The following is a 19,798-nucleotide window of genomic DNA, read 5'->3' on the forward strand; positions in this document are numbered from 1 at the left end:
CTCCGCGGTATCGGAGACGAGCACGCGGTTATGCTTGATGAAGTTCTTGAGGCCATTGATGACGAACTCCCGTTGGTCGCGGGTGGCCCCGCTCTTCAGCTTCACCAGGAGCTTGGCCTTGTGCGGCCTCTCCGGGGGCGGCGTCACCCAGTCGCTCGGCAGCTTCAGCGCCGGGTTGGCCTTCATCGCGTCCATGCGCGCTTTGTAGACCTGCGGTCCTCCGCGGGAGGAGTAGGAGTCAACTTCATAGTCGACACACGCGCGCGCACGCGAGGCCATAGAACCAAAGAAGAGAAGGGCCGGGTGACCTGGTTGACGAGCATGTTGTAGGAGTCGATGGAGATGATGATGGGCAACTTGGCCTTGGCCAACACCTTCAGCCAGGTGAAGTAGAGAGCCGGGAACTTGGACGCGAAAGCCTGAAGGCCAGCGAGTGCGAGAGGGCGGGAGTGAGTGGACTACCAGCGCTACTACTGCCGCTTGAGGGGGGGGCAAGCTTGGCCGGTAGAAAAGGTGCAAAGGTGCCTACCCTGGGCTTGGCGAGGTACTTGAGGCGCGTGTTGACGGCATCGGGCGTGATGCGGAATTGAATGTTAAACTGCATCGGCTGGTCGATGTGGATTTGGAGTCCTTCCTGCTCACGCGGAACAAAAGACATATTTAGCCTCTGACGCATACGAGCGCGCGTGCGGTGCGTGCGGTGCATGTTGTACATGCGCCGTTTCCACGATGGTATCGATGTACTGCGTGTACGTGGTGGTCAGGTTCCTCTCGATGTAGTAGGGGAAGGCCGATGCTGGCACATCGGGGAAGTAGGACGGATGCCGCTGGGCATACTGGGTAATGTTGACCAGCTTGCCGGCACCGACCACGGGCGGAATCTTGAGGTCCTTGTCCCACGACGTCACAGCTGTAAATGAAAAAGAAGGGAAAAAAGGTTACAATGTTCTCCGACGCCGAAGAAGAAGAAGAGCGCTGGGAGTGAGTACCCTTGCCCGCATCGGTGAAGAGCGAGCGCACGACGTCGAGCTTGTCGTGCGGTGTCTTCGCATACGAGAAGTGCGTGTCGTAGGCCGACAGCATCAGGTACTGGTCGTAGGTCGACTCCAGCATGTTCTCCTCCACCCCGTGTACGGCCTGCGCAATAGGGGAGGTGAGCCAAAGGGGGTTGAAGCGCACCGATCGGTGGGGTGGAGAAAGATGGGATCATCACTGGCGGGCGCTGCTGCTGCGTACCACCGAACCGTCGGGAGTGCCGGCCATGTTCGATATGCGTGTCCCTGTTATCCCCGGTAACTCTGTGATTTTGAACGCAAAGACTGCGCGTTTCCGCAACCCAAGCCATGACACGGACGAAGAGTGAGTGAGCGCCAAGATGGAGAGACGCTCAGAGAGAGGGCAAGAGAGGGAAGGGGGGAGCAGCTGAGTACATGTGTAGCCGACGATGCCGCTGTTGGCGTCCTTCTTGTGGGTGTCGAGGAAGTCGCGCATGGATTCCTGCGCAGAGCACGATTGTGAGCGCAACTACGTGCGTAGTGTGACTGTGGAAAAGAGTGGTGAGGGTGAGGGGAGGAGTACCTCGTCGAGGGGTTGCTTCCAGTCGAAGGCCTGGATGAAGATGTCGCTGCCGCTGAGCAGGCGGATGTTGTCGCCGACCGACACCGTCTGGATTTGGAAAATGGCAGCCGCAAAGATTCTGTTGCGCACATTTACAACCCAAAGTTAACAACGCAGTAGTCAGCGACACTTCATAGGCGGCTGTTCCTTCTTCTACTACTACTGCTACGTACACAAAGGCCACAGCAGTAGTGAACATGAGTGCCGTCTTTCTGTTTCTGTCCTTGTGCGCCGAGAGCGCCTTGCGCACCACCACTTTGAGCCTGTCCCGGTACCCACCGTTATATCATAAATCAATGAATAAAAACATGAAATGTGGTACAAGAGAGGGGCAGTGGTACCGACTGGCGCCGCGCCACATGAGGGCGTGGAGCATGAGTTTCTCGATCTTGCCTTGGAGGATGGAGGCGACGGTGGCGAGACCCATCACCATGCCCAGCAGCGTGGCGTTGATGAGACCGAGGAAGATGCCCCAGTACTGGTAGCGGAAGGCGAACGGCACCACGTAGAGCAGCATGAACCCGAACACGATCATCATCACCGACCACACAGTCTGGTCGCGGCACCACGCACCAACAACAATGGTCAGATGAGTAAACCAATAATGATTGCCAATAGGGAATATAAGGGAGGCGGGTGGGCGGGTGGGTACCTGCTCAACAGAGACGCCCATCTCCTCCAGGCGCACGATCTTGACCACTGTTTCGCTGAACTTCTGGTGGTAGACGTCCAGCGCGTCCCTCAGCGTGCGCGAAAGAGCCCTCTGTGAAGGATGGAACGAGCAGCCGCGACCGAGACGAGTAAGTGATCGGTGTTAGTGACACGACACTACTGCGCCTCGAGCGCAAGAAAGAAAGGCAGGCAGGCCTAGCGTACTCGAATCGGGATGATGTTGGCGATGATCGGCATGAACAAGCCCAGCGACACCCCGACCAGCACCGGCGTCCACCCGATCAGCACGTTCACCCTTTACCAGAGGATAAACGACATAACTAACAGTCAGTTCGCTGCAGGGAGAGGGTGTGCGTGCGTGCGTGCGTGCGTGAGAGCGTACGCCGTTGAGGTGTAGTCGGCGATGAAGTAGGCCACGATGACGTTGATGAAGAACGCCAGCAACAAGCCGATGGCAATTCCCGGACCGGAGAAGAACACAGCCTGCGAGTAACGGGCGCACAGCGCAAGCGTCAGCTACACGCGCACACACGATACACAGTTCAGTCTGTTCTAGGTGGTAACGGACCTGGATGGTGAGGAGCTGGATGAGCGACTTGTGCCGGAGGCCCAGCGCGCGGAGCATGCCGTATTCGTAGGTCTTCTCCTCCGTGTTGGACAGCAGCAGCGAGTAGATGACCAGCATGGAGTGCAGCAGCAGGATGACGACGAGCCCGATCAGGATCTGGCTCAGGAAGGACTGGGGGATGTCGGTGCCGCGCATGAACATGTAGACCGGGAGGGTGAAGCTGCCCTTGAAGTCCAGCCCCAGCCCCAGCGACACCTGGTTGGTCCAGTCGATCATGTCCAGGTCGCGGCTCTCCTTCTCCTTCGTGTAGGTCTCGAGGCGGTCCTCCTTCTGCACGACCACCATCGGAGCAAAGAACTGTGGTGGACCGGGACACCGCCGCGTAGGAGTTGTGAGCTACTGGGTCGCGGGCGGGCGAGAGGGGAAGCAAGCGATGGGTGTGCACGCACCCCCATGGGGAAGTTGATGAGGAGCTTATCGACGTTGAAGTTCTCCGAGCCGGGCGGGAGGGTGTAGCCCGGGATGTTGCTCATCAGCGACCGGATCAGCCTCGCGTTGTCGCGGATGGGCCACGGCAGCCACTCCTTATCATCAGCGTAATACAGTGCAAGTCAGATCTTTTCGTTTCATGCCAACGTTAAGCAACGCGGTTGGGAAGCGGAGGCGCGTGGCACTACCTTGAAGAGGAGGAAGGGGATGTATTTGGCCTCCATGACGACCACGGTGCCCAGGGCCGAGGGCCACTTGCCCAACGAGTCCTCCACCTCCCCGGCAACTGCGTCGATGAGGTTTGGGGGGGGGGCGACGGAGGTGAGCCTCGACAGAGAAAAGGGTCCAATGAGGCTGTCAAAGTGCGCACCTTCCAAGTCTGACGAGAACTTGAAGAGGTCGGTGTAGGTGACGTTTCCGGTGTACTGGCCGGAGCTGATCCTCGCCAGCTGGTCGAGCAGCTCGTCGATGACGGCGTCGCTGAGGATGTCATCAAGATTGACGCGAACGATGCCAGTGTGATCGGGCGTCTGTGTGACAAAAGCGTGAGCTGGAGACAAAACCTTCACGGCGCAGGAACGCGTTAGAACCCAAGGGTACCTGGTTGATGATGGCTTGAACGAGCATTTGCACGATCAGCGGCGGAATGGTGAAGTTCAGCTGTTTCTCTGGTATGTGCGTGCGTGCGGGGGATTAGTGTGAGTGCAAGTGCCACTACAAGCTGGCGTTGAAGAGACATGCTGAGGGACGCACCTAGCTGGCGGGCGAAGCCGGGAATGTCGTGAGCGTCAAAATCGACGGTCACGTTTTCGGCAAGCCGGTGGATGCCCATGGCCACAAGCTTTTTGAACGAAGCGTCCAGCTGGTCGGTCGAGAAACCGCCAAGGTCCTGTATGTGGAGAGTTCAAAGGGTCAAAGAGTGGAGGAAGAGGGCATCGAATGAGCAAGTGGTCTTCCTAGTAGGCTTTGTACGTACCGTGGCCAAGTCTGCGATGTCAATGGTGAGCGTGACGTAGTCGCTTTTGGCGGCACCGATGTTTCTGAGTAGCGGGCCACTGACGATGGCCTGTCGCTCGCCGAGCGCGGGGAAGGGCCAGCTTCTGCCCAGCCCGATTTCCTGGTTTTTTGACAGTGTCCGCCGGCACACGAAGTTGTTCAGCTTCGCGAGCCATGAGAAGAAAAATGATGAGGGTTGGGTTGTGCTAGCGCGTATACCTTCTCTTTGTCGGAGTCGATGACCAGAATGATGGCGGTGGAGTTACGTGTACTGTCGAACCGATTCCCAATGCGGCCCAACATCGTCCATCGTGGCGCCGCACCAGACACGCCGGGTGTGTGCGCTAGGTTGTGTTGGATATGCGTTGCATTCAACAGAAAACTGCAAACACACAGAGAGAAGAGGAAACATGAGCACATCGACAAACGATGCACTTTGAGGTACGAACGAACCCTCCCAGCATGCCGAGAGGTGACCCGTCAGTCGTGTTCGCCGCGGGCTGAGCGTTCCTGCGTGCGAGCGGTGATGGTGAGAAAACGATAATAGGAGATGATGAGGGTGCTCTTGTGTGCATGAGCGTGTTAAGCGGTGTTGCCTTACTTGTCATAGGAGCGTGGCTCGACACCGATAGGCGTGCCGTCGGGAGTGATCAACTGTACACCAGGTCGTCAGCGAACTAGCCGGGCCGGTATTGTTCGTTACGCTCTGGAGCAAGGGAGAAGAACCGTACCAGGTCGTATTCGCCCACGGTGTTCTCGGCCAGCTTCACGAATACCAGCGGCGACTTGGCCACGATCGCGGTAAGCGCGCTAGCAAGCAAGAACAAGAAAAGAGATGTGAGTCGAAAGACGCTTATGAGGAACAAATCAAGGCAAGGGTCGTGCGGCGCGGCGTGCGTACACAATGGCGGCAACAGCAATGATGATGGTCACCACGGCGATGCAGAAGTTCTTCTTGTTCTTGAACGAATCGACGCTCACGTAGCGCAGCGACACCCAGAAGTCCATCGCCCAGAAGAGCAGGCCCTGCATTATGTTGTGCCACTGTTGCATAATGTGCCATGCGCGTCAGCCACGCCGATCGCACCACATCGCTTCGATTGACGCCAAGAGCTGCAGAAATACGCTGCACGCACCAAGTCTGTGAAGGAGAATCGCTTTGCGTCCTCCCACAGCAGCTTGTGGAGCGGAACGTCGTTTTCCTCCTCTTCCTTGTGCGTGTCCCGGATCGAGAACGTCACTCGCTGGGGTCCTTCCTCCTTTTTCTTTCTCTCTCGTGGCAGCGTGCCCCTGTTTCCATCTTTCTCTGTCCGTGCACAACCACAAAGATTAGGTGCAATTGATCATTTACTGATTTATTGATAATATTTTTCTGCATCAATAAATGACCAGCAGGCGGGGTACCGTGGGCAGACAAGAGAGCCACGCTGGGGTCGTCAGGGTCGCTTTCGGTGCTAGATAGCCGCGACATGGCAGTGGCTGGTTCGCCTGACTTTGTAGCCATGTCCACCACCTCTTCTTCCTCTTCTGATTCGCCCCCCGTAAGAGGATCCTGACAGGAGAAGATCAGAGGTGAGCACTCTGCGCCCTATTTGCGTGGGCGCCTTGAAGTGCAGGTGCGCGAATAAAGGGTGCGTACGCCAGGAATCTGCTGCCTTTCCATCTCTCTCGGCGGATCAAAGGGAAAGGCGAGGGCCTGCCGATCGCAGACAAGGATGCACGAGCGAAGATGAGAGGCGGCAGCGTAAAGTGCGGCACGCGCTGACGAAAGGAAGACCAGCAAATTCACCTATCGGCGGATCATTTCGGGCATAAAAGTCCGACAGGCGAGGAAGGAAAATGGCCAAAAGGAAAGCTCCCCGGGCAGGGTTCGAACCTGCGACCTCACGGTTAACAGCCGTGCGCTCTACCAACTAAGCTACCGAGGACTTCTTACCTTCCTCTGATTCCTCTCGGGGCTGTTCAACGCTGGATTGGCCGTTGCTGGTCCTGGTTGGAGTGCTTTGGAGATTCTGCACTCATCATGATGAGGCGTGGGTACGCCACGCTTCGCGCATCGGGGCAAGCAAATGGCACGCTGTGCCGCCGCTTGTCCTGGTCGCAGGTCGTGGACATCGTGCGTGAGCGGGCATTCGACAGATTCGGCAGGCTGCCAGAAGAACAGGCACTGTACCACAGAAGAATGAAGGAGATGAGAGAAGAGTTCGCGAGTGTGGGAGACTACGTGCTGCACCACAAGTTCAAGTATCCCTTTGACATTCAGGCCAACCTGCACCAAGGGAAAAAATTCGTCATCCCTCCCCCTGCCGATGTTGAGAACGATCGATACGTGTGGGTGCTGAACGATTTCCCCTACGCGCTCGGCGATGAAATCGATCATTACCTGCTATGGTCCCTGCGGCCGTTCCCAGAGCCGAAGATTGAATCGATAATTCGGGATCATGTCGACTCGCGGGCCATCGACTGCGTCTACTTCACCAACCCTCCCGTGCTGAGGAGCGTGCCCAACGTGAGCCATGTCCACATCATGACCCACCCCCTATCACCACCTCATCTCGAGATCTGAGTTCGTACCCAGTGCCTACCCACTTTTCGCGCCAAGAGATTTGCTGACGTAACACCCCTCTCCTTTTGTTTTCATTTGCTTTTTCCAGCTGGTTTTTGCACAGGGCGCGGTTGGGAATTCCTCTGGCTTACTGCTCACGTTCGGCTCGATGTTCGGTGGCGTGCGATCTGGCGACAGCACGACCGCGAGAGCGCAACAATAAAGTGGGCTCTTACCAAGCTTGCCACATCACAAACTACACTTTCAAACAAAAGCAACAACATCAACCCCGAACCAGGCACTCCCTCCTTTCCCCTAACCGTGTGAAAGTTGTTCTTCCATTTGTGCTGATTGATGGTTGTGGCCCCCTTTTTTTTTAGAAATGTCTCAGGAGCAGAAGCAACAGAAGGGCGACCCTATCTTGGAGGGCCAGGAGCCGGGCATCCAGCGCGGAAAGAAGGAGAACGTCTGCCTCCACACCAGCTTCGAGGGCGACAACTCCCTCATTGAGGACACCGAGCGCATGAGCCGCAAGCTCTCGGGCGAGCGAGATGAAGTCGTGCGGGGCGACGTGAGGGAGGGAGTTGAGACCCGCCTGCACACCACCACCGCCGAGCCTCGGTTCAACGTACGATGATCCTATCGAGGCCTCACCCTCGGTCAAGTCACCTGCTGCGCAGTCTGCTGAGGCTACTTTCGCACACAACAATGCAGGTCATGTCCACCACCGCCAGTGGGGCTGCGGACCTCCCCGATACCAAGCTGGGCGGCGATGTGAAACACCTCGGTGAAAGCGTGTTGCATCACAAGGTTTGCCCTACTTGTTCTTGTGTGCTTGCCCGCCTGACTTCGGCGCAATGCCCGCACGCACACACACACCACGCATCCACCCACCCACTCAAACACACACACACACACACACACTTACACGACACAGACCAAGATGGTCGGCAAGGAGACGCCGCTTGAGCCCAGCGTGCTCGACCCGGGCTTCACGGGCATGACCGCCAACAAGTCAAGCAGCAACCAGTGAGCAGGGCCTTACGCGAAGGACTCACACGTAATCGTATCGGTTCTGTGGGGAGGCCTTCGTCTGGTTTGAATTGATCGCCAAATACAAACAAACTTCACAAACTTTGCCGTTGGCGGCTGTTATTTACATCGTACATGCAGGGGGGGTGTAGGACTATCTCTAACGCTTCTGGTGGACGACGAACTTGAGCAGCAGGGCGCACGCGACGATGAGCGCGATCCACCAGCCCAGCATGACCAGCGAGTCGCGCAGCAGGTTGTCGGCCGACATGCCCAGGCTCTCGAGGAAGGCCTCGCCCGTCGTGATCGGACAGAACTCCTTGAACGCGCCCGGCACCGATGCGATCGGCACCCGCACCAGTTCGTGCACCGAGCACTTGAGCGTCATCCCCTTCTGCAATACGACGAACAAACAGGTGAGTCATCATCATGGCGATCAAAGCAACACGAAGTAGCCGACGCTCATAGAGAGGAGTAGACGTACGACGTCGTTGATGAGAAGGGCCTCGATGGAATACATGTCGAGGTCCATGTAGTGGGCCCAGATCCACCAGCCGGGAATGTTGTCGCGCGTGATGAGGAAGCCCGCAAAGTTGGAGAACAGCGTGAACACCAGCGCCGACAGCGCGTTGGCCAGCGTGATGTTGGGCGACGCCAGGCAGATGGTGTGCACGATCGAGATCGAGAGGAGGTTGGCGAGGAGGTAGATGGCGAAGAAGATCCAGAAGCGACCGGCGTCGTACTGCAGCCCCGCGATGAAGTACACCGGAATGCTGCGCCCGCGTTCAAAAAGATGAAGATGTGAGGCCAAGTCTCCACCAACAGTGCCAGCGAGTGGAGTGGAGAGCGTACACAAAGGCCACAGTGTTGAAGAGCACGAAGGGGATCTCGACCAGCACAAGACAGGCCAGATAGACCAGCGAGGTGTAGGTCCGCGATGCCCGCTCACGATACATGAACGGACGCTCCAGGATCACCTTGGCCTTCAGCTCTGCACAGGCACCCCGTCGGTGAGTCAAAAAAAGAACGAAGAATGAAGAAGAAACGACGCGAACAGAAAAAGGAGGAGGGGGGGCGTACGAATGCCGAGCAAATTGGAGACCAGCAGCGAGAAGTAGAGCAGACCGCCGCGCTGGAAGGCGCCTTGCTGCGTGTCGTTGAGCTGCAGGAAGTAGGTCCCGATGATGACGCCCAGCACCAGCGGCACGGTCACCTTCTGGAGGAACTCCTCGGGGCTGCGCCAGTAGGCCAGGAAGCTGCGCTTCATGGTCTGCGTGAACTGCTGGAGGTAGGTGCTCGCGTAGCGGTTCGTGAGCCGCTCCTTGATCTTGCGCCACCGGCTCTTCTCCTCGTCGTCCACCTTCTCCACTGCCGGGAAGATGCCGGCTTGGAGCTGTTTCTCGGTCTCGGCGCAAAAGTCAGAGTGCTTGTAGGCCTCGGCATAGAAGTTCTCGTCCTTGTGGCCCGTCTCCACGTCCTTCTGCGCCTGATCTGCGGGATCGGCCGCCCCCGCGGCAGGGTGGGGCTTGGCGTCGTCGGTCTTGGGAATGCCGGCGCCGGTCACCTCGAGGATGAACTCGGCCGGATTCTGGTGCGGCTTCATGGCATGGCCCATGGCCGAGAAGTAGTCCAGCAGCACCGAGTAGTCGCCCTCGCTCTTCCCGATCGGGCCGAAGTAGGTCGTGAAGCCGCCCTTCTTGAGCAGCAGCAGGTGCGTGAACATGCCAAAGATCGTCGCCGAAGGCTGGTGGATCGTGCACACCACCGACGTCCCGCGGCTCGCGATGATCTTCACGGCGGTCATGACGCGCTCGGCGCCGAAGGAGTCGAGACCGGAGGTGGGCTCGTCGAGGAAGAGGATGGCCGGGTCGGCGGCCATCTCGACGCCGATGGTGACGCGCTTGCGCTGGTCGGCCGAGATGCCGTCGGCGGCGTTGACCCCGATCACCCGGTTGGCGATGCTCTCCAGGCCCAGGATCTTGAGCAGGCTGCGCGCGTACTTCTTCTTCTCCTCCACTGGAATCGCCGCTGGCAATCGACACTGCGCGTTGGACCAAATGTCAGCGAGGAGAGCCGCGGGGGGCGGGGGGCGATGGGGACAGAGGGTTTGTAGGTGGGGGTCGGGGGTCGGGGGGGGGAGTGTACGAGGGCAGAGAGCTCGATGGCCTCGTAAATGGTCTGCGTGGGCGCGTGGATGTCCTGCTGCTCGACGTATCCGATGATGCGCGACAGGTTGGCGTCGGTCTTGCGCCCGTTGACCAGCACCTCGCCCGTGATCTTGCCGCCCGTCTTGCGCCGCGCCAGCACGTCCATCAGCGTCGACTTGCCCGCGCCCGACGACCCCTGCATTTACATATTACATCAGCATCATGGTGAGCTCTTCTAACACAATCGACAAGAAGGGAGAAGGAGGGAGCAAGGGGGGCGGGGTACCATGAGAGCGAGCATCATGCCGGGCTTGACGAAGCCCGACACGTCGTGCAGCAGCTGCAGCTCCTTCTTCTTCACAATCCCGTCGCGCGCGAACACCGAGTAATTCAGGTGGTGCCACGACAGGTACGCTCCTCCTTCCACGAACTCTCCGCCCATCTTCTCCGTCTCCATTCCGCCCTTGACTGGCGCCTCTTCGATGTCTGTTGCGTCATGATACCCACACAACCCTCAACGTTTTAGCTCCGAAGATGAAGGCACTTGAGCGCAATGATGAAGTGGTGGCGTGGTGGAGTGAGTGCGTGGCGTACCAGCAAAGCTGTCCATCTTCTTCAGCTCGCCGGCCTTCTTGGACTCGTCGTCGCTGTGGGCGTGGCCATGGGCGTGCTTGTGGGTGTGGTTGAGGTGGTGGGCCTTGACGGCCTTGATGTTGAACTGCTTCATCTCGCGCTCCTGCTCCTCGCTCACCTCGACACTCTTCATGCGCGGCTTCTTCGGCGGCGAGTGCCGCACGAACCGCATGCCCGCGTAGGTCGCCAGCGTGAAGATCACCCACCACCCGATCACGCACACGGCCATGATCCACTTGAGCCACTCGCGGTCGAAGATGCCGTAGCTGTTCACGATGTAGTCCGTCCCGCTCGTCACCGGGCACGCCTGGTTGCCTGTTATGCGCCCGATGTCAGCAGACGGGCATCAACAGAAAGAAAGAACGAAAGAACGAAAGCGACGGCTGGGAGGCTCACCGTCGAAGCCCTGCGGGTAGGGCAGGTTGAAGTTCGCCTCCGACGTGGGCGGCACGAGCTCGGAGTCCTCGCAGGAGTACTCGCGGCCCCAGAACTCGTTGGAGGCCAGGCCCTGGAAGGCGTACGACACCGGATTGGCCCAGTACATCCAGATCCACCAACCGTAGATGTGGATCTGTGTGTTGGTCGCCATTCATTGATACTCATGTAAGACTTCAGTTATGGAGCTGCAAGACCTAAGGGGGGGGACGCACGCGCGGGACAAGATAGCCGCCAAACATGAGGAGCATGGCGACAAACGTGGGTGCGAAGCTTTGGGCGTAGAGCAGCGAGGGCGACCACACCGACACCATGCGCGTGAATGAACGCATCGTCTGCACATAGCGAGCGCTGGTGTAAGCCTGGACGAAAAGCCCAACCTCGTCGAGGTCCAATGACTACGCGTACCCAGTAGAACAGGAAGCTGATGTAAACGAAGTAGCCGAAGCGCTCGCCGTTGTCGCCTTCATTGAGGTTCGTCAGCCAGTAGATGATGCTCGAGAAGGCGCCCACTTCGACCATCATCGTCGGAATCTTCACCCACCAACACGTCAGCATTCGGCAACCATAATAACGAGAGAGCAAAAGAAAGAGAGAGAAAGCGAACGGGCAAGCGAGTACCTCGGCGACGATGGTGGAGAAGAGATAGGGCGACGTGCGATAGTACTTCTGGTCGCGCTGCATGTAAAACACCGGCCGCTCGAAGATGGTGAGCGGCAGCGCCGTGAGCGAGCCGAAGGCCCAGTAGGCCAGCACGGCAAAGGTGAGGCCCACGCGCGAGTTGATGTCCGACTGGTGGTAGCCCAGCCGCAGGAACAGCGTGCCCAGGATGCACGCCAACGCGCAGGCCGCCAGCACGCGCGACAGGTTGGTGGTCTTGTCGCGCCACTCGCGGGTGAATGCGCGCTTGGTCAGCAGCCAGTATTGCCTGCGGTGAGCGTCACAGTAAGATGCAGCAAGGAATCTCAACCATGAGAGCTGAAGATGTGAGGCGTACGTGGCAATGGAGGTGGGGTATTTGGCATCGCGGGCGTAGTCCACCAGCTCGATCTTGGCCGGATGATCGCCCTGAGTACAGTTTTACCTCCGATGTGAGTACAATAGTGACTCAACCCAAGAGGCAAGCCGAGCCGAACCTTGTGGTCGTCACCGTGTTCGGCGTTGAGGTTCTTGTTGGTGTCGTTGATGGTGTCGATGACGTGTGCGTAGTGCTCCGACGCCTTGTACGCCGCCACAAAGTCCGTCGGCTCCAGCCAATCGAAATCTTCGTCAGCCACCGCCGCCGCGTTGTCCTCGTCGCCGCCCCCGTGGGCTTGTGCCTCGTCCACCGCTCGGTACTTGCTCGGGTTGGGACTGCTGGTCGACTCGACCACCTCCTCTGCATCACGGTGGTCCCAAGGTGGTGAGGCGTCCCCATTCAAGCAAGGGGAAAAAGGGGGGAGAGGGTGGGTACGGAGGAACTCGGCGGGATTGAGCGTGGAGCGACACTTGTAGCCCAGCCGCTCGAAGTAGGGCAGTGCGTCGGTGCGCTTGCCCAGGAAGGCGATCTCGCCGCGCGTGAGGATCATCACCTTGTCGAACAGGTGGAAGGTCTCGTAGCTGGGCTGCAGCAGCGACACGAGGCCCGTGCCGCCCATGTTGACGATGGTGCGCAGCGCGCGCATGACGTCGAACGACGCCGACGAGTCCAGGCCCGTCGTGGGCTCGTCGAACAGCCACACGCCGGGCGACTTGGTCCACTCGATGCCCACCGTCACGCGCTTCTTCTCCCCACCCGACACGCCGCGCAGCAGCGCGTCGCCCACGATCGTGTCGGCCCGATGCGTGAGGCCCAGCAGCTGGAGGATGGCCTCCACGCGCTCGGCCTTGACCTTGGCCGCCACGCCCGCCGGCATCTGGCAGTCGGCGCTGAAGCGCAGCGTCTCCTTGACGGTGAGCGTGGCCAGGTGCACGTCCTCCTGCTGGATGAAGGCCACGTCGCGGTGGTAGTGCTTGCGCTTGGGCACCTTGCCGTTGAAGGTCAGGCTCCCGTGCACCTTGCCCGCCCGCAGTCGGTTGGCCAGCAGCTTCAGCAGCGAGCTCTTCCCGCACCCGGGCGCGCCGAGCACCAGGGTCATCTCGCCGGGGCGGGCGTAGAAGCTGAGGTCGTTGAGAATGGCCACCGGCTGCGGCCGCTTGGCCGGCACCAGTCGGTTGATCTGGTTGGCGAACAGGGCCCACACGTCGCGGTGGTGGTTGGTGGGCGGCGGCGCGTGCACGCTGAGCGTGAGGTGGCTCACGGCGGCGAAGATGGGCTGGAAGTTGGGGTTGATGAGCTTGCGCGTCTGCTTGATGTAGTCGCTGAACAGCACCGTGCCCTTGTCCTTCAGCTGCAGCCTTGGCTCCGGTACGGCCTGCGGAGGCAAAAAATTGGCGTTTTGAGCGAGCGAACAAGGAAGTTGTTGGCTAGGTCAAGGAGGCCACGTACGGAGTCGGCGGACTCAAGACCGTTTTCTTCATGCCCGGACAACACTTCATCTTCTTCATCGACAACATCTTCGAGCTCGCTCTCGGCGTCGCTCAATCGAGGAGTCTCCGCACCGTCCGCTTCCATGATAACGAGAGATAGTAGAGGGGGTAGAGTTGAATGTATGTACGTAAAGGATCGGTAAAAGGGGCGGAAGTAGAAGAGAGGCCGCTGAGTGAGGGGTGATGTGCGTCACAAGTGTGCTCGTGCACGAAAGAGAGCGAAAAGAGACGATTGAGGGTCAGAAGGGCGGTACCCTTGCTGGTACTTATAGGGAAGCTCAACTCCCACTCCTCCTAAGCGGAGCCAGGAGAGGAGATGAGCTCATGGCGCCAGTTCGGGACAGGAAAGTGGAAAGGCTGCGTTTGGCCAAAGCTTGAAAATTGTCCGTTCCTTCCGCCAATCGGAATCATGGGCTCATCTGCCGCTGGAGCAGAGAGGCCTGCACGCGTTGACGACAGTCGTTAGGACGCGCCCAAGCTGCCGAGAAGCCCAGGGACTAAGGAGACTCGGTACCTCGGGGGCGGCACGCTACCCGTGGTCTGACTGTATACAGCACACTGGCCACTCACCATCACCTGCTGTAAAGTTGTTGTTTATTTTGGTGGTGGCTGAGGATTGGGGTGTTGTTCCTCACACCTACTCATACATGCGAGAGAGAGAGAGAGAGATTACGAAGAGATTGGTGAAAGTGAAGTGGGGGGGGGTGCGAAGATGGAGGAGGGCCTTGTCCGCGGGGGGCTGGGTGTGTGTGATGGCGTCTAGGACCAGAGGTAGTTGAAGGAGCCCATCTTGTCCATTACCGCGGTGTTGTTCTCGAAGCCCGTGCAGAAGGTGGCGAGGCCGATGGTCTTGTACACCGAGTTGTGCTTGGCCGCCGCGATACCCATCTTGCTCCACTTCGGGTCGGTCACCACGCTCCTATACACCACAATCAGTGATCTGATCTACCAGACCGCACACACGCACACCGCACACACGCACACCGCACACACGACCGCACACGCAGGAGAGACGGAATACCGGTGAAGGCGAGAGGCGTCGCCGTCGCTGATGAGCCAGGTCATGAGCATCTCTCTGCCGGTCAGGGCGCCAAACTTGGAGAGCTCAGAGATCTCACCGGTGAGCACTCCGTAGGCCTGGATGTGGTTGAGCGACGAGATGTTGGTGCTGCCGGTGGGCGCGCCTTCCGTCACCGCCTCTGTAGATACGACGCCAATCAGTTAGGCCTAACCACCTACGCACTCACATAGCACGGCCGTGCGAGCAGAGGGGGGAAGGGGGAGTACGCTTGGCCGCGAGACACAGGCCGGAGTCAAACTCCACTTCGTGCACAGGCTGGCACTGGAATCATGTACAAACAAAACACATGACGCGAACGACGGGTGAGCGTTTGCATTGTTCGTTCCAACGATTGACAGATCGGGGCACAGGGAAGAGGGTGGGAGAACGTACCGACATGAGGAAGTGGATGGCTTCATCGCACGCCGGAAGGCCTTCCCTCGTCAGAAGCCTCTGCACACCTGCCAGACCGAAGAAGCACGTTGGCCATTTCACACACACACACACACACACACACACACACACACACACACACACACACACACACACACACACAACACACAACACACAACACACAACACACACAACACAAACAACACACACAACACACACACAGGCGCCTGGGAAATACCGGGCGCGGCGTAGATCTTGTCCTGGTAGTAGGGCCTGCGCTCGGTCTCGATCAGGCGGGCGTAGGCCTGGGGGTCCCTGCGTAGCAGATTGATCTCGCGCTTGAACTCCTCCTCAAAGGCTGCACACACGCAACCGACCCCAAAGGCCACCAGCGTCAGCTCGGAGTTAAAACCCGACCAAGGTGTGGGAGCCCGCCGTCTGGCGTACCGGCTCCGTCGAACTCGGCGGGCGGGCGCGCGATCGGCGTGGAGGCCCTGGGTCCGGCCGTGGAGTAGGCCGATGGCGCCATGGCCTGCTGGTAGGCCTGCTGCGGCGGCTGATAGTGCTGCTGTTGCTGCTGCTGATAGGGGTAGCCCTGCTGCGGCTGCTGGTACGGCTGGTGCTGCTGGGGTTGTTGCTGCTGATAGGGGTAGCCCTGCTGCGGCTGCTGGTAGCTCTGGCGCTGCTGGGGCTGCTGGTAGGCGGGCTGCTGGTAGGCCGCCTGTTGCTGCTGCGGAGGCTGGTAGGCCGGCTGCTGGTAGGGCTGTTGCTGCTGCTGCGGCTGCTGGGAGTAGCGCGCCTGCTGGGGCGACGCGTAGCCCTGCCCGGGGGACGAACCACCGGAGCCGGCTGACCCGTACGGCGAGGGCGTCGGGCTCGGCACGCCGCCGGAGCCGTATCCGACACTGGCCCTCGGCTGCGGCTGCTGCATCTGCTGGGAGACCGGGCGCGGGCCGTAGCCGTGGGGCTGGGCCGGGTCGATCGACTCGACCGTGGCGTACTGCGGCTGGAGGTGGCTGCCCGAGTCCCGCCTCTCGTCGGCGTAGACCACCGACGCCCGGGAGGGCTGCGGCAGCGACTGCCTGACAGGTTCAGCCTCCCACTCGGCGGCGGCACTGAGCTCCTCGAAAGTGGCGTGCATCGGCTGCGGCAAAGACTGACGCACACTGATTTCGTTGTGTGTGTGTGTGTGTGTGTGTGTGTGTGTGTGTGACACAGATCAATAAGACTTGACACACTCACCGCCATCGAGAAATGTGGGCACGTACGTCTCGGCGAACGAGGGACGGAGCGTGGCCATGTCGGGCTGCGGCTGTCGCCTCGACGACGCGGCGGGAACGTTTCGCGCGGGCGCGGGCTGCTCGCCGGAGAGCTGCGCCAGCAGGCTGTCGAAGTCGGCCTCCTCCCCACCCGCCGACGCCTGCGGAGCACTGTAGTTCGAGGGCGAGGCAGTGGTGCGTGGAGCCACCGCGGGCGATGAGTTGCCCGACGACGAGCCGTCGAGGGCGGCCAGCAGGCTGTCCAGCGAATCTTCGACGCCCGCGAAGGCGGTGGCGGCCTCCTGACGCACCGACGCGCGCGGGTTGGTGGGCTGTGCTGACGTGGCACGCCCGGGCTGCGAGAGCGACGCCCGAGGATTGCCTGCGGGCTGCTGGTACGCGGTCGACGCGCGCGCGGGCGCAGCAGCAGGCGGAGCGGACCCGATGTCGAGCGACTCGAGCAAGTGGTCGAGCAGGTCGTCGTCCGCCTTGGCAGCGTGTGGTGCCGGCGGCTCGGAGTGGGGCGACATGGGCGCGCGGGATAGGCGCGAGGAGGGGCTGCCGCTGCCACTGCCGGGCGGCGCTGGCGCGGGGGACGAGGGCGGCTCGTTGAGACTGTCGAGTAGGGCCTCGAACGATGCTGTGGCGCCCGCAGGCATCGGCGCGCCGCCGGCCGCGGGCAGGACGTTAGCACCAGACGGCTTTCGCGACAGACGCCTCGACACTGGACCTGGTGATCGTTTGTTGCAAGACGCATAGGAGTTAAAATAAAATGAAAACGAAGGCAGTGGGGAAGGAGAGAGCGAAGAGAAGGCGAAAGCGTACGGGAGGCGCGTTTGCTCAGGGCGGGCGAAGAAGAACCGGAGAGGCTCTCGAGCAGGACGTCGAACGAGTCCCGACGACCACCCGAACCCGCTGGAGGAACTGGGTTCTGGGCTGCAAGCGGCAAAGAGAAGAGACAAAGATGAGGAGTCTCCCTTACCAAATTGCCTAGTGCACAGCAGTTCCACAGCTGCTATGCCAGCTTCAGCTTGAGTGCAAGATGCTTTCCCAAAAATAATGAAATCAAATCAAACGCCCCATGCGCGAATCGAACATCTTGAGAGGGAGGGGGGAGGTACCAGTGTCGAGGCTGGCAATGAGGTCGTCCAAGTCGTCCAATTGACTCATCTTTACTGATGTTTTTGTGTTTCAATCTCCACGCGCCTCCTTGGTCTTCTCTTTGGCGTCCTTCTCCTCTCTCTTTAGCCTCCTCCAACGCCTCCAACCAATTGTTTCTTCGCCCTTTGCCAGGAGCGACCGTAACACTCCTTTTTTTCTCGTCGCTTTTCATTCTTTGTAGTCTCGGAGTTATGCAATTAATTTCAATAATTTTAATACAAGTGGTGGCCGTCGCGACACGCGCGTGTGCTAGCGCAGCACGACACACGGTAAAATAGACACCCTGTACAGGGTGAACAGACACAGCACCAGGGCCGAGGGTCCGTGATGATGATGATGGTGGGTCCGGTTCCTGACCTTGGCCAGGCTGGCGACTCCGACGCAAAGCTGAAGCGCCAACCGGTCGCGCATCAACGTCCACGCGTTGACGGTCGCCGTCGATGCCTTGCTGTTGTGTCGCTCCTCTTCTTCCGCCTCTCTTTCTTGCTCCTTCGTATCTACACGCCGCTCTCTCCCTTCTCTTGCTCCGTTGTCCGTAGCTGCTCGGGACGACTCCTCTTCGCTTTCGTTCTTTTCTTCTTCTGGCAGTCGCTCCCCCTCGTCTTCCGTGCTGTGCTGTTGCTCTTGTGCTCTTTCTCCTCCGCCGCTCATCTTCTCTGCGCTCCGACGTCGACTGCATGTCGTTGCGACCGATTCCCGATCTCGTCGGTGGCCGGGCGTCGCGGGGCATCGAATGGGGTCGTCCTTGGGCCAGCGCACGTAGAAGTTGGGCAGCGGCGCGGCGGCCTCGGGCAGGCCCTCCTCGCGCAGGAGCGCAGCCGCTTCGACCTGGCACAGCCGCCGGCGCTCCTGGTGGTCGCTCAGCCCGGCGAAGGCGCGCTCGGCCGCATCGCGCGAGCCGTAGACGACGTGGCAGTAGCGTTCGTCCCACTCCGCCTTGATGCTGTCGATCTCGCCGAAGGCGCCCAGGACCACGTCGACAAAGACCTCGCGCCTGACCTCGGCCAGCAGGGCCGCCTCCTCCGGGCACCGCACCTCGCGCGCCTCGGTGTCGTCCTCCAGGTCGGCGAAGACGATGCCGCCCACGAACAGCTTCCGCCCGGCCTCGCTCGCCGCCTTCTCCCTCTTCTTCACCTCCTTCATCTGCTTCTGCAGTTGATGCTGCGAGTTCTTCGCGGCCGCCTTCTTCGTCTTCTTGTCGTCCGCTGCCCGATCGTTCTCGGTGTCGAGGCTTCTGCTGCGGCTCTTGCGCTTCGTGCCCCGTGGGGGCTGCGTCGCGCCGCCGCCCTTCTGTGCAGCCCTGCGAACGGCCTGCGTGGCAGAGCGTACCGCAGCGGCGTGGAAGGCTTCGTCGATGGCGAAGGAGGAGGACTTGGCGGCTTCTCCTCGCTTGGCGGTGCGGGGCGGTGGCAGCCCGCGCTGGGGTCGGTCGCGCCTGGCCTTGGCCGCCTTGATCATGGCCACGTACTCGCCCAATTCATCATCCTCGTCTCCTCGGTAGGCGCTTGCCAGCACCTTTGGTGTGGGGCTTCGCGAGTAAGACGCTCCTCTTCCATTCCTTATCGATTCGAAGCGGGGGAGCGAGTAGTAGGCAGTCGAATTGAGCTGAAGATGCTGATCGCAGCTCTCGAGCTCGGACGCTATCTCTTCCCAGGTCAGCGTGAGCCGCTCGCCGGTCTCGGCAAGCAGCTGGGCCTCCTCGTACTCCACCTGATCCGCCCAATTGGCGAACGCTGGCGTAAGAAACTTCAGCTCTTCTTCGTCCTCCGAGCAGGTTGTGTGCATTCCCCCTTCCCCTGCAAAATCGAAATCGTTGCCGCCCATCTCGTCGCCCACAGCGGTTTCTGTACTCATTGCTCCAGGCCACTGGCACGAGAGAAGCGGCCCAGCAGAAGGCAGCGTCGCTGGGGGTGAAGTGAAGAGCAATTCTAAACTCAATTTGCGTTTCCAGAATATTTGCAGAAAGGGGCCAAAGGCGCGGAAAGTGTTTTTTTTGTGATTTTCTCTTTCTTTCTCGGAAACACAGGCTCGAAGGGAGTCCCGCGACTCGGGTGCGGGCGGCCGTCCGGTGTCTTTCGGCGTGATGACAAGATGTGAGAATAGCACGTCGCGCTTCTTGCCAAAGTGCCGACTGGTGGGTACGACCTACCCCTGACTTCCGATGGCCCGTGATTGGCGTTTCGCACTTTGTTGTGATTGCTGCGCAACAAGTTAAAACAAACGCACCCGCCAATGGGACGATTAGTTTGTTCCGAAAACTGGAGCTAACAACCCAATAAAGCA

General features: G+C 59.9%; 6 protein-coding genes across 6 annotated transcripts; 2 read left to right on the forward strand and 4 right to left on the reverse strand.

Annotated features, from left to right (window-relative positions):
- Nucleotides 1–24: 24 nt before the first annotated feature.
- Nucleotides 25–5,813, reverse strand: ACA1_026960 (efflux ABC transporter, permease, putative; the record flags this gene model as incomplete). The annotated part of the gene is given in 28 exon segments (XM_004334204.1): nt 25–210; nt 309–419; nt 530–634; nt 714–910; nt 990–1,137; nt 1,237–1,280; nt 1,431–1,497; nt 1,579–1,696; nt 1,791–1,880; nt 1,959–2,170; nt 2,270–2,380; nt 2,494–2,584; nt 2,672–2,772; nt 2,858–3,187; nt 3,307–3,441; nt 3,532–3,632; nt 3,717–3,876; nt 3,947–4,014; nt 4,100–4,235; nt 4,323–4,463; nt 4,562–4,613; nt 4,796–4,852; nt 4,944–4,996; nt 5,074–5,152; nt 5,244–5,386; nt 5,430–5,468; nt 5,479–5,648; nt 5,747–5,813. Coding segments are annotated over 28 exon segments (3,312 nt in total), but the record flags the coding sequence as incomplete, so codon positions are not given.
- Nucleotides 5,814–6,524: 711 nt separating this feature from the next.
- Nucleotides 6,525–6,908, forward strand: ACA1_026970 (uncharacterized protein; the record flags this gene model as incomplete). The annotated part of the gene is made up of 1 exon (XM_004334205.1): nt 6,525–6,908. One exon carries the CDS (start codon nt 6,525–6,527, stop codon nt 6,906–6,908), a length of 384 nt encoding a protein of 127 aa, XP_004334253.1.
- Nucleotides 6,909–7,269: 361 nt separating this feature from the next.
- On the forward strand, nt 7,270–7,920 carry ACA1_026980 (uncharacterized protein; the record flags this gene model as incomplete). The annotated part of the gene is made up of 3 exons (XM_004334206.1): nt 7,270–7,515; nt 7,602–7,697; nt 7,825–7,920. The coding sequence occupies 3 exons, from the start codon at nt 7,270–7,272 to the stop codon at nt 7,918–7,920; spliced, it is 438 nt and encodes a 145-aa protein (XP_004334254.1).
- A 159-nt stretch (nt 7,921–8,079) lies between these two features.
- On the reverse strand, nt 8,080–13,727 carry ACA1_026990 (ABC2 type transporter superfamily protein; the record flags this gene model as incomplete). Its single annotated transcript, XM_004334207.1, is given in 15 exon segments — nt 8,080–8,313; nt 8,404–8,692; nt 8,772–8,910; nt 9,000–9,960; nt 10,065–10,262; nt 10,353–10,552; nt 10,661–11,014; nt 11,096–11,270; nt 11,350–11,532; nt 11,543–11,668; nt 11,756–12,062; nt 12,132–12,202; nt 12,271–12,512; nt 12,588–13,527; nt 13,602–13,727. The coding sequence occupies 15 exon segments, from the start codon at nt 13,725–13,727 to the stop codon at nt 8,080–8,082; spliced, it is 4,545 nt and encodes a 1,514-aa protein (XP_004334255.1).
- Nucleotides 13,728–14,401: 674 nt separating this feature from the next.
- ACA1_027000 (SCP family extracellular, putative) lies at nt 14,402–17,524 on the reverse strand (the record flags this gene model as incomplete). The annotated part of the gene is made up of 9 exons (XM_004334208.1): nt 14,402–14,582; nt 14,664–14,841; nt 14,930–14,984; nt 15,096–15,155; nt 15,317–15,453; nt 15,543–16,239; nt 16,360–17,084; nt 17,180–17,290; nt 17,476–17,524. 9 exons carry the CDS (start codon nt 17,522–17,524, stop codon nt 14,402–14,404), a joined length of 2,193 nt encoding a protein of 730 aa, XP_004334256.1.
- A 240-nt stretch (nt 17,525–17,764) lies between these two features.
- ACA1_027010 (uncharacterized protein) lies at nt 17,765–19,339 on the reverse strand (the record flags this gene model as incomplete). The annotated part of the gene is given in 2 exon segments (XM_004334209.1): nt 17,765–18,826; nt 18,845–19,339. 2 exon segments carry the CDS (start codon nt 19,337–19,339, stop codon nt 17,765–17,767), a joined length of 1,557 nt encoding a protein of 518 aa, XP_004334257.1.
- Nucleotides 19,340–19,798: the final 459 nt, after the last annotated feature.

The sequence above is a fragment of the Acanthamoeba castellanii genome, assembly GCF_000313135.1.
Source record: "Acanthamoeba castellanii str. Neff unplaced genomic scaffold scf7180000084464, whole genome shotgun sequence".
In the NCBI taxonomy this organism is placed as follows: Eukaryota; Discosea; order Longamoebia; family Acanthamoebidae; genus Acanthamoeba; species Acanthamoeba castellanii.